The sequence below is a fragment of the Falco naumanni genome, chromosome 10 (genome assembly GCF_017639655.2).
Source record: "Falco naumanni isolate bFalNau1 chromosome 10, bFalNau1.pat, whole genome shotgun sequence".
In the NCBI taxonomy this organism is placed as follows: Eukaryota; Metazoa; Chordata; class Aves; order Falconiformes; family Falconidae; genus Falco; species Falco naumanni.
The window spans coordinates 36,947-49,239 of record NC_054063.1 but is presented as its reverse complement, the minus strand read 5'-3'; the positions used below and the strand labels follow the sequence as shown (position 1 = coordinate 49,239).

General features: G+C 46.6%; 1 protein-coding gene across 1 annotated transcript; it reads right to left on the bottom strand.

The window, feature by feature from the left end:
• Positions 1–4,698: 4,698 nt before the first annotated feature.
• LOC121094718 (L-lactate dehydrogenase A chain) lies at positions 4,699–10,762 on the bottom strand. Its single transcript, XM_040608707.1, has 8 exons — positions 10,632–10,762; positions 9,243–9,377; positions 8,346–8,463; positions 7,518–7,691; positions 6,916–7,089; positions 6,159–6,276; positions 5,603–5,726; positions 4,699–5,493 (listed from the first exon to the last, which is right to left on the bottom strand). The coding sequence occupies exons 2-8, from the start codon at positions 9,366–9,368 to the stop codon at positions 5,329–5,331; spliced, it is 999 nt and encodes a 332-aa protein (XP_040464641.1). The 5' UTR covers positions 9,369–9,377; positions 10,632–10,762; the 3' UTR covers positions 4,699–5,328.
• Between the last annotated feature and the right edge of the window lie 1,531 nt (positions 10,763–12,293).

The following is a 12,293-nucleotide window of genomic DNA, read 5'->3' as shown; positions in this document are numbered from 1 at the left end:
GGTAATAGCAAACAAACAATACTGCCAACTGAGTGAATGGATGCCAAAAAGGCTGAAATTTTCTCAGATTTTGATAACATGTTGCTGCAATGGGGCGCCTAAAATCCACGCAGCACATACCATCAAAATCCTCACAGCCATGTCCTTGAACCAACAACAAAAAGCAGTGGCAATTTTGACTCACATTCTGAACTGCCTACCAAACAAGGTGATTTAACTCTAATGCTTTCCCTGCTGTTACTCCGGGTAAGAGAAGAACCGCTGCGACACGTTCCCATCATAGCCTCCTACTACATTAGCATCTACAGAAAGACAATTATCGACATTCAAAGTGTAAACAGTATCATCTTCTTTTGGATTAACATTATACATAGGTGGAAGGGCACACCAAACAAGAACTGCTTCAGTCAAAAAGTTCGAAACATAGCATGCCTTCTCTGAACATACCTCTGGGGTCGTTCCCTTCATTCCCTCTTTTTTTTTTATGCAAAGAGAAACACTTTTACCATAACAGAGAAGCCCCTATTTACATCTCTGAGCCCGGACACAAACCGCAGCTGTATGCTCCACCAGGCTCAGGGCAGGAATCATTCATGCCATTGCACAGCTATATATCTCTACAAGCATGCAGACACCTATGAAACACTAGATAACCATGTTTATCTTTCCTATTCTCCTTCACAATACCCAGCTGTTCTCTCATCTCTTGTTAGGTCAAATATTCTCCAGTTTCCTCTCCTATCTCTCTCTTCAGACATTCTCTATCCTCTTTTTTTGCTTGTTAATTGCGAGGAGGCAAAGGGGGTGTGTAGCTGGGTGACCATGACCTGCTTTATGTTACAATCAAATAAACACTGAATACAGGAAAAAAAAAAAGCATGGGAGACATAAGGCAAACATCAATAAGGTGGTTAAAGGTAATTATAATAAATCCTGTAATACTTTTGAGTCATGGCCCAAAGTTTCCCAGCCGTGAGAAGAGACCAAAGGCATCCCGCCCCTGGCTCTGTTGCAGATCTTTGTTTTAAGGCTTTTGAGTTTTGTATACTTTTGTAAATTAATTCACAGTGGTCACTCAGATTCACATAACACATCCTATCAAAGTCTTCACACTTGTGTCCCTGTGACAATAATAAAAATCAATAGCACCTCGGTTCTGTAGCAACATATGATGGACAGAATCAACATCTGTTAATAAGCCAGAAAAAAAAAAAATAGTGTTTGTAGTATTACTTTGTTTAGCAAGCTAGCAGCCTAATTTACTAAGCAAGTTAAGAGCGTGTACTATTCTTAAAGAAGAGATTAGAGAAGCAAAAATCTGTTATGCTGCATTCCAGAACTCAGCCTGAGAATTACAGTCTGCTGTGAGTTCTGCGTTACAATCATTTGACACATGTTGGGGTTGCGATTGTGAAAGTTGCCCATTTACAATTTTCATTGGCATTATCACAGCTAGTTGTTTTAAAAGCAACCCTTGAGCTTCCTTATGTTTGACTTGTTGCAAAATATTCTGAAGCCAATCAATCAAGTTAGTATTAAAGTTAGTGACTCTCTAGGACCCTGCAAGACTGTGGCAAGACTCCCGCATCCGGACTGCCTTAATAGCCATCTCATTCATTTGCAAACAGTTGTCCCTGGGATACCTTGCCTGAGTCACAGAATCGGCACAGTTAATTGCTCCAGCCAACTGCTCATAGTTAACAGCAATTCCCCGATTAAGGTTTTCAATCAAGGCCACTACACATAGCTCACAAAAATCAGATAACCACATCATAGACTGTATCAGATAGTACCATACAAAGCAATGACTTCCGATCATGCAGTGTGAGTGTATAAGGCTCTGCCATCACTTCAAGAAGGGACATAGCAAATGTATTATGAATCCTCCCTTCCCCCACTGCTTTGCTTAACTCTTTAACAGCCTCGTATTGCACAGGCTGCCACTCTCGAGGTTGATCTGTCTGATAAAATACTGAACATGCCACAGCGACTCCCAAAACCCATCACTTAAGTGTTTCCCACTTGCATTCCTGCCACCAATCCCTCAGACTCCCTTTCACCCTCCCCAAAAATACAATCAATGCATCAGGAGAGACCAGGTGGTGGGCGAAAGGTCTAGCTCCTTTTCCAGATCTATAGGACCTGGATCAAAAGGTTTATCAGTGTCAATGGAATCATTGTCCGAGTTGTCCTGTTCCCGTGCTTGGTCCTGTGTTGTGAGGGTCGCTGCAATCAGTGACAGAAGCTTTGGGGGCAGAGGAGGTGTGGACGGAATCGCCATCGCTGACTGTGTCTTGAGAAGAGTCGCGCTGTCGGTGGAATTTACAGCTTCCCCTGGTTTAGCACCGTTAGCAGAATTAGTCCACACTTGGCAAAGAGAAGTCAGAATTTGCCACCAAGATGCTAAATGCATTCCCGACACGGAGTTCCCCCCCACAGCAGCATCATACAACTGGCTGCTGTATGTACACACTCTCATTCTTTCAAAGTCTCTAAAGTTTCTTGGCTGCTCACCTGTCTCGATGAATACAGGTGTTATCCTCGGGGTTTAGGTTGTCCGCCTGGTCCAGACAGCAAGTTCAGCCAAGCCGTCTCCTCCGGAACGCAGCCCTCTTCCACGAGCTGTCTTTTTTCCGTCCTTATTCTTCCAAGGCTTCGGAACACCACCGTAGGGGTCACCATTTGAGGAGACTGAGGCACGGACTCCCTGATCTGACTAGAAGACCCTTCGTGAGTCCATATACGTCTCTTTCTGGGGACGAAGCCTGATTCCCCGTTACAGATTTCCCACAGCTCACCTCTCAACTCTCCTGCTTCCTTTCAGCAGATCATTCAAAGTTCTGTGGGATTCGCTGCATGTCGCTCAGACAGGCGATTCGAGAGCCCTTCACGTCAGATCCTTAAACGCATCACGTCGGGGTCACCAATTTGCAGCGAATGAAGAGACGGGACGCAGCTTGATGCAAGCAAATGTCAATTTATTGTACAGAAGCACGAGGTTTTATACACTTTCAGAAGCTGCGCGTTTTTAACAGATTGGTTCTTGAAGCTAAGCCTTGCATACTAGGCAATCCCTGATGGGTGGTTAACTGCCATCAATTAACAGCAAGGTGTTACCTTTCCTTGGCGCCATCCGTCTCCCACTCCCCTGTGCTCTGCAAACATGCCTCATCATGTTAATTGTTGTCTAGACAAGCTCGAGCACATTCCCCTCAGCTAACTGATTGCCGCGCATGGTCCTAGTTTCCAGCCCGCTCCTGCACTATTGGATCTGAAGAAGCTGGAGTTCATGTTAAAAAGCTGGGTGAGACCTCGTGCAGTAAAAATTGTAAGTCCTGTGGATCTTCTTAAAGCTTTGAAAATTACTTCATACCATCTTCCTATCATCTGCATAAAACATGACTATTCATAGTCACTGTTGCTCTGTGCTCTCATTCCAGGTGCTATTTTGGTCATGTGGATATAAGAGAAAGCAGCACAGTACAGTAGCTACAGCTTTTCCTTTGTTACTGAAATTGCTTCACAAGCACTTTCAGCTTATTCAAAAATACTATATGCAGTCCATATTAGAAATCTACCCTGGACTTAATCAGGCACTCTGTTTCCATTCTTAAGCTACATGCTGTGTCCTAGTGTTACAAAAAGCTAAGAATAATGCCTTTCTATCTTCATTGCAATGAAGTATATTGTTTTAAAATATTAATGACAATTGAGGTGATTAATTCTTTACCTTATTATGGCCTTTGAAGAGTGTGGTGTGTTGACCTTGGCCGGATGTTGGGTGCCCACCAAGCTTCTCCATCACATACCTCCTCTGCAGAAGGGAGTGGGGCGTGTGTGTGTATGGCAGACAGGGAATAAGATTTAAAAAACCCAAACTTGCGGGTCAAGGTAAAGGCAGTTTAATGAAAGCAATAGCAACAGTTGCACTTGTGTGAAGAGCAAAGGAAAACCAAAGATGTTATTCTCTGCTTCCCCTCTGGAGGCAATGGTTGGCCACTTCCTAGGAAGCATAGCTTCAGTGTGGGTAGTGGTTGCTCTGGAAGACAAATGTCATAAATAATAAATGCCCTCCCTTCTCCTTTCTCTTAGCTTTTATATCTGAGCAAATGTCATGTGGTATGCCTAGGACAGCTGACCCAAACTGACCATATCCCCTCCCAGGATCTTGCCCAGCCTACTGGTGAGGTGGGGAGAAGGTTGGAGAGACAGTCTTGATGCTGTCTGAGCACTGCCCAGCAGTAGCTGAAGGCTGGTGTGTTATCACTGCCTTTCTAGCTACTAAGACAAAAGCACAGCACTGTTGAGGGCTGCTACGGGGCTCAGCCAGACCCAATACAAGGCATAATGTTGTTGTTGGTTTCTATGCATGGCTGTTCCAGAGGAGACGCTTTTTTGTGCTTGGCAGCAAGTTTACTTTTTATGGATGTCAAGTACTTGATGTAGAGGTTCTTCTGACATGCATTTGTGTGTACAGGCAAGGAAGATCTTCCTTTGTTGCATTGTCTCTCCACTCTCCAAACATGTTGATAAAGCTTGTTTCTTTGCATTAAGATGGGAATCAAGTTTTAAGTTCCAAGTATTTAAATACTTCCATTATTGTTTTTCATTCCTACCTGTTGTTTGAATTAGATAGGTACAAGTGGAGCTGCATTTTGGAGACAAAGCCCTACAACTTAAAACAAGGGAGACAGAAACAACAGTTCATGGTTTATTTGGTGTTGGAGCTGGTACTACAGTTGGACAGTCACTGTCTTCTGCAGAAACCTTAACATTTTTTAAACATGCTTAGGAGACAAACTTACAACTAGGCTGATACAGTACACAAAAATAAGGTTCTCTAAAAAAAAAAAAAATACACAAAAATTTTAGAGCAGTGTTAGGAAAATAGATTTGGACCTACCCATAGTGAAATACTTAATCAGGTGGCAGAGAAGGTTGACAATCCTTTAACTGCAAGATAATAGCCTTTGGTTTGACATTGTGTAATAATTAGTTACTTATTGTTCTGAACCAACATTAAACAAGATAAGGAAAAGGCAAAGGGTTTTCTAGGCAGTGCTGCTTTGGGTGTTGGATTTCTGTTACGCTACTGCACTGTACAAGACTGACTAGGTTATCTAGCTCTGGCAAAGAACAGGGGTGTCTGAACAGGGAAAACCCTAGCATAGTTTCCTAATGGTGTCTTGAAGAACATCACTTGTTCAGATTCAAGCTTTTTGTGTGTTCTAGTTAAGATACGTATGTTGAAAGACTTAACCTGGAAAGTGCCATGTTAAGACAAACCACTAAACCCATTAAACTGCAGAGTGAACTGGTTGGGCAGATTTAAAACTGTAATTCCTTCTGGATTCCCCAGAGTGTATCTGCACTCTTCCTTAATTTGTCTTCTTCCTCAGGTTTAAGGATCATCTTCACTACATCAGTGATGCCACTATTGCCCAGTACACAAGGAACACTTAGAAAGACATCATCTTTTATTCCATGCAGGCCCTGAAAAGTAGGTAAGGATAGTTAGGCTAGAATTTGTGTCTGTCTGTGTATTTTATAGAATATCCCGTCAGGAAAAACTCAACTGAGTTAGCAAAAAGGGGCTGCTCACCTTAACAATTGTAGAGATCGGGTGCACTCTTCTTAAATTCTTCATAATAGTTTCAGCTAGGTCTGCCACAGAAAGGCCAATAGCCCATGATGTGTACCCCTTCAGTTTGATGACCTCATAGGCACTACAAAGACAAAGTTACTCATTAAAAAACAAGTATCATCAACCGAAATATTTGAAGTTTGTAAGAAGGGCTTTTGGAGGTGCCTTACTACTGTGGAGACATCAGAAGCTTGACTGATTTGCTGATAGGACTGAAATGAACTCAGCAGTGAAGAATTATATTTGCAGTTTACGCTACTGCCTGTAGTTATACTGGGAAGTCGGAAGTTAAAGCACTTCCCTAATTCAAAGTTCACTAACGGCGAAAAATTAACTCTGCCAAATCTACATTACTCTTTAAAGTATTATTTCAAGTCCTGTTATGTCTGCATCTTGATAATTAGTTTTGGGCTACTATGGTATTTATGAAACCAGATACAGACACTGCAGTTCAGAGATACTATAGCTCTTCATAATTTGTTATTGTATTGAAAAAAAAATAATCAGTATTTACCTGTCCACCACCTGCTTATGGACCTCCTTCCAGTGCTCCTTGTCTGCATCAGTTCCCAAGTCTGGATGAAGAGCCTTCAGGGAGACGCCAGCAACATTTACTCCACTCCAGACAGGTACTGAGATTTGCACACAGATTAATTATCTCACAAGGAAACTTAAGTACTTTGCAAAGTTTTCTCAGAGAAAGAATTGATTCCAAACGAGTCCCGAGTGTCAAGAAGCAGTGCTGCTGGAAGGTAACTGCAGCAGTTCCTGCTGTCAGGAAGCAGCTCTAGTGCTGCTAGAGTACAGGTTAAGAGAAAACTGCTCTTTCTCCTGTTCTCTAGACTTGCCCTCTGCACTTAAATTCCTATATGGAGTTCTTAGAGTAATTAAGAGATGCCAGTGAAGACAACTGAGTGACTATCAGTAGGTCTAGTGCAGGTCTTTGTGAGTCCTTTGCAGAGAATGTTACCCTTTTGCTTTTTCAGTTGTGAGGTGTGTGTGTTTTTTTTTTTTTTTTTAGAGTTATGGGAACAACTTAGCCTAGAAATTTTTAGCCTCCTCAGGTTACAGTAATGACCTTTTCAAAGCAGAGTAACTCAGGTCAAATGTAGATCATCTAGGGTTACTCTGTGCAGCAAAACCTTAAAGCAGGACTTGCATTCTTGGGTGCTGCAGTGCAAAGGTTTTTGAGCAACATTTTGCTGTAGCTTTTCGAGATACTTGCAAACAAAGTTTCAGGAAAAAGTTCTGTGTAGCAGCCAGGCACTTACCACTGGAATCTCCATGCTCTCCAACAATCCATCCATGGCAGCTCAGAGGATGGATGCCCAGTCTTTCTCCCATGAGGTGGCGGAAACGGGCAGAGTCCAGATTGCAGCCACTACCAATAACACGATGTTTAGGAAAGCCACTGATCTTCCACGCCACATAGGTCAAAATATCCACTGTAAGTAGAACAGGGAGGATAACAAGTGCCACTCATGAGCGGTTTGATAACTAGGATGGTATCTTCTGTTCATCTGTAAGGGTTTTATTTGCATCCTAGTTATGTAGAATAGAACACCAATGCCTATCACCACACCTCTTTAGAACATAGTGACTGTTCTAAAGGTGGAATTGAGAGGCTGTTTATGCTACACATGCACTTAGGACACAGTCAGGGGTACTGCTATGCAGAAGATCACTTAAAAGGCAACTGAAGACCCATGTTGAAGGGAACTTTGTTTATTTCTCAGAGGACCAGCTTGCCGAGTGCTGATAGGGAAGATAACACTTCTTGCCTGTGCTTGGTTATACTAGTAAACTAATGCCACATTACTGAAGAAAACACTGCTCTCTAAGCCAAACCCTTTTAAGGCAACACAAGACAAACCTGGGTTTGAAACAATAAGCAGCTTGCAATCAGGACTGTATTTAACAACATTAGGAATGATGAATTTGAAGATATTGACGTTGCGCTGGACCAAGTTCAGGCGGCTTTCTCCTTCTTGCTGACGGGCACCAGCAGTGACAATGACCAGCTTGGAGTGTGCAGTCACACTGTAATCTGCAGACAAAAGGCTGTGTCAGACATGACCTCTTTCTACACACACTTCAGAAGTTCTCAGTTCCTTTTAGGATTGGTGAGGGTGCAAAAATTGTCCTGGTGGTTGTTACCCTAGTCTTTGTTTCTACAGAAAGTTAAGTTTTCTTTTAAGACTGTGCCTTGTTGCCACAAGTGGCAGCCTTAAGGGCATGTCAAAATCTTAACATGCCAAACATGGGCAGTGATATTCCACACATTTCAGGCACAGGTGGGTATAGGGGTAGCTAAAGGTATGAGATGGCTAGCATTTGCCCAGGTCAGGTTGCCACTAAACTTAAAGCTATCAGACATGTATAGCCAAGAAGTAAACAGTAATGCATTCAGGGGCTGACTGACTGTGAAATAAAAGTACTTCAGAAATTAATCTTTCTGAATGGACTGGTGAACTACTTGGGTTCTTATGACTGAACGGGAGGGTTCCTACTTGGACTGGGCTTAACAAGGTATACGAAACAATGTCAGCTGAGTAATATTTCTGTAGGAACAGAAATTAAGCAAGCTTTCCTCTTAATAATTATGATGCCAGGCTAAGCACTAGACTCGTATGACCAGATTGAGATCCAAACTGGCTATCACCATTCAGAAACAATGAGCACATTAGAGCAGACTACTTGCCTTTGCCAGAGATGATTTTTGGTGTTCTAAGGAAAAGGCTCCCATGCTGGAGATCTAGCATCTCTCCTCTGAGCTTGTCCTCCACAACATCAACAAGGGCAAGTTCATCAGCCAAGTCCTACAAGACACCAAGATTAAATAGTGAGTTTATTGCCCCTTTGAGCAAAGTATCCTATTTGTAAACTGTGAAGTTACAATTATTTTAAAAGCAGTGATCTACTTAAGCAATTTTGCTTATCTGTAACACTTGTTCCCCAAAAGTACTTGGATCAGTTTCCTGGGATGTCACTTTGAATCAGTTTTGTACTTTTCATGTTCTACATTCTGTGTGGAATAGTTGTACAATTCAGCAAGGCAATGATAAAGAATAATTTAATAGCTGTTCATAAACAACCTATTTTCTAGTTAACACCAGGCTTGCTTTTTGTTAACCACAGCATTTTCAATATAACAATGCAATGCAGAGGACAAGTCATTCAGAGTGCTCAGGAGTGTTTTTTTCTAGTCCACACTGCAAAGAACTTTTCCACTGCACAATCTGCTTCAGACAAAATGAACCCTCAGTTCTTAATCTTTTTGTATGTTTAGGAGTGTTAGAGGACTCCCAGTTAGAAGGGAGTCTGAAAGTCCTTCAAAGGTAAATGCAGCTGTTAAGTCAAGATGATATATAAAACATGTTCTGTCAATACCAGAGTAAACTTCTTTTACAATAACTACAGCTTTTTGTTCTCTTGTCAATAGCTTGAAGATTGCTGCTGCACTTCAGGCCCAAACAACAGAAGGTACAACCAAAAGTTCATCTTGTGTGCTAGCCCAGTCAGTCTCATAAGGGGGATTACTATTTGTCCCTTCTTTAGGCCTCAGGTAGCCACAACTGTGCTTCCTCCCAAGTCTCACCTTCATCAGGATGCTGATAGCACAGGCCATTCCAACTGCACCCACACCAACCACACTGATCTTATTGTGGGCATGACTCTGCTCCTGTTTGTGGACATTGTGGATGAGCTGATCCTTGAGAGACATGGTGCACTTCTGAAAGGAAAGCAGCAGATTATTCCCTCAAGCTTTGGAGCTTTTACTGACACCAGAATGTTTGTGTCAAGCAAGATAGACTTTATTTGAGGATGTTAAGAAAATGAATACAGTTCACATGCCTAAAAAATCTGGCAGTTATGTGCCTGTATGCAACAAAATGACTGAAAAAACCTTAAGTATTGATAACAACACACTGCTTAAGCTCGCCATAGCTTTCCCTCAAATACAGCCTGAGAACCACTGAAGACATAGCTGGGTGGCACTCCGGCGTTGGTACGTTGTTCTAAATGGCTGTATTACATTTCGGTACAGGGAGCCATTTTAGTACTTCTAAGCACAGCATGGTCTAACAATCTCCATTCTACTGCCCTGAAAAAACTACTACTCTGTGCCCTGAGAGCCTTTCCAGAGCTGAAGTTACGGAATGCTTCAGCAAGCCCTTCTTAAGCACGGTGCGATCCTCAAAGTCAACTCCGTGGGTTTATTTTAAAGTGAGACCGCACAGTTTCGAATTAAGATGTCTAGAGCCTGGCGTCCCCATTTCTCTCCCCGCCAGTTTCAGTTGCCAGCTGCACGGCAGCCTGGCAGCGCGGGCTGTGCCGGAGCGGCACGGCGCTGGCAGTCCTGCCCGCACCCGCTGCCGGCGGCGCCGTCCCGGCCCTGGCGCAGCCCCGCCCAGCCCGGGAGCCCGCGGCTGGGGCCGCCCCGCAGGCGCTGCGCGCGCAGACGTCGCTACACAGGCGGGGGCGGGCGGGGCCCTCTGCGCTCACGCTCCGGGGACGCTGCAGCGGCCGCCCCCCGCCCCGGGCGCTGTGCCGCGCTGTGCCGGCGAGCGGCCCTCGCTCTGGCACCCTCGGCCGCACCCAGTCCCCAGAAGTGCCGGGGAGGGAGCGCTGCCGCCCCGAGAGCTGCGGGCCGGGGCTGCTCCAGCGAGCCCCGGGCCCCCCGCAGAGCCCCGGGGTCGCGGGCTACTGCCGTCCCCGGGGGGCAGCCGCTCGAGGGAGGGGCGGGCGGCCGAGCAGGGCGGGGCGCCGCCACCCCCCATACCGGGCCGCACACCGGGGCCGTAGCCGGCCGCTCCCCGGCGAAAGGGACTCGGTCGAGCAGGCGGCGCCGAGCGAACCTCAGTCCGAGCAGCTCCACGTCGGGGGGCCGCCGCCTATCCCGCCCCGCAGCAGCCAGCCCCCCGCACCCCATCCCCCCCGCACCCCATCCCCCCCGCACCCGTCCCGCGGAGGCGATCGCACCTACCGAGTATCCTCAGCTACGTGCTGTGGCAGCAGGGCGGGGAGGTGCCGGCCGCCGTCTTAAGTAGGGGCCGGGCGGCTGACGTGCGGCGGGCGGGCCGTGGCGGTGGAGACGTGCCCGTTGGCACGTCGGGTCGGAGGGGGGGGGGGGGGGGGAGGGGAGTGTGGGCGCAGCGCGCGCGCGTTGTACCGGCGCGGCGGGGGGTGAGGGGCGGGGGTCAGTAGTGCTCGGTCCGGTGGCGGCCGCAGCGGGCGGCCCTATGCGGGAAGCTGAAGCGGGCGAGGAGCGGCTCAGCCCTGCCGGCGCCCCGCAGCCCCCCTGGGGGCCCTCGGGCGGGCCCGCCTCAAGCCCGAGACGGCCCGGCCGGGCTGCGGCTCCGCGCTGCGCCGGCGGGGAAGGTTCCCCTCATGGCGGTACTGCGCGGGCGGGTGCCGGCGGTGTGGGGCGTTCGGGGCCGAGGGCGAGGAGGACGCGCAGCGCGCGCACAGCCGGCGGGCGGCGCCCTCGGGGACAAGGGCAGCGGAGCTCAGGGCGTTCTGGTCCCCGTTCGCCGGCCGCGCCGCTCGGTGCCCGCTCCGCGGAGCCGGGCCAGCCCCGCCGCCGGCCCCAGCCGCCCCGGTGTATGGCCGTAGCTCCGGGTGGAGCCTGTTGTCCACTGGCTAGAAACCTGCTTCTGATTTCCATCTAAATCTGCAAATGTTGGGGGTTTTCATACAGACGTTATCCTCTGGCGTTTACTTCCCCTTTCCGTCTGTGTGCGTACCCAACTGCCATTCATTTGCCTTTTTAACTACGTAAGCTAAGCCCTTTCAGTCTAGCAGGTTGGGGGGTGTGCTCTGGTCATTGGAATGGCCTTTCCACGGGCTCTCGGTTACCCCTTTTCTTTTAGAGAGGCTGCTGTGTGGAGTGTTTCAGACAGCCTTCTTGGTGGCACCTGGAACAGGAACACTCATGTTTTCCTGTCCTTCCTGGATATGTGATGACTGGAGTCGCCCTGTCTTTTCACAGTCACACCACACCATCAGCCAGCTCTATTCACCCTGTGGTTGGTTAGTAAACCAAAGTCCTTCCCCTGTTCACTTATATCCTGCTAGGATACTAACAAAGAGCAAATCCCTACACATTTTTATTGTTTCCTAGATGCCTGAAGTTTCAATTTTATACTGTGCTACAAGGTTGTCCTTTACCAAAACTACTTTTGGTAAACCCATGCTACCTTTTATCTCTTTCTCCATTGAATTTCATGTTTGTAGTTAAACTTTTCTTTGCAAGTTTTCCTGAAGAACTGCACAGATGTGAGAAGCACAGGCCCAAATGGCTTCCACCATGGCTCGCTTCTTAAATCCTTGCTGTTCTCTGGTCCTGTGGTAATGCCTCCAAGTCAGTAAATGTACTTAAAATCCCTGCACCTGGATTTGTGGTTTACTGTGCATTGGGATTCTGGGATGGAGAATGTCTGGTTCCTGTAGCTGGAGTACAGCAGACTCTGAGTTTTGCTCACCAGCTGGCTGTGTTCATTTATTATCTTGTGCCCGTTTCTCCCTTCTACCCCCCTTCTTAAGCATTCTGGCTTTATGCCATGGATTAATGTGTTCATCCTTAATGAAAATAAGAGAAGCGTTAATTTGATCTTGTGTGAGTAGCTGTTACCTTTATTTTCCCATT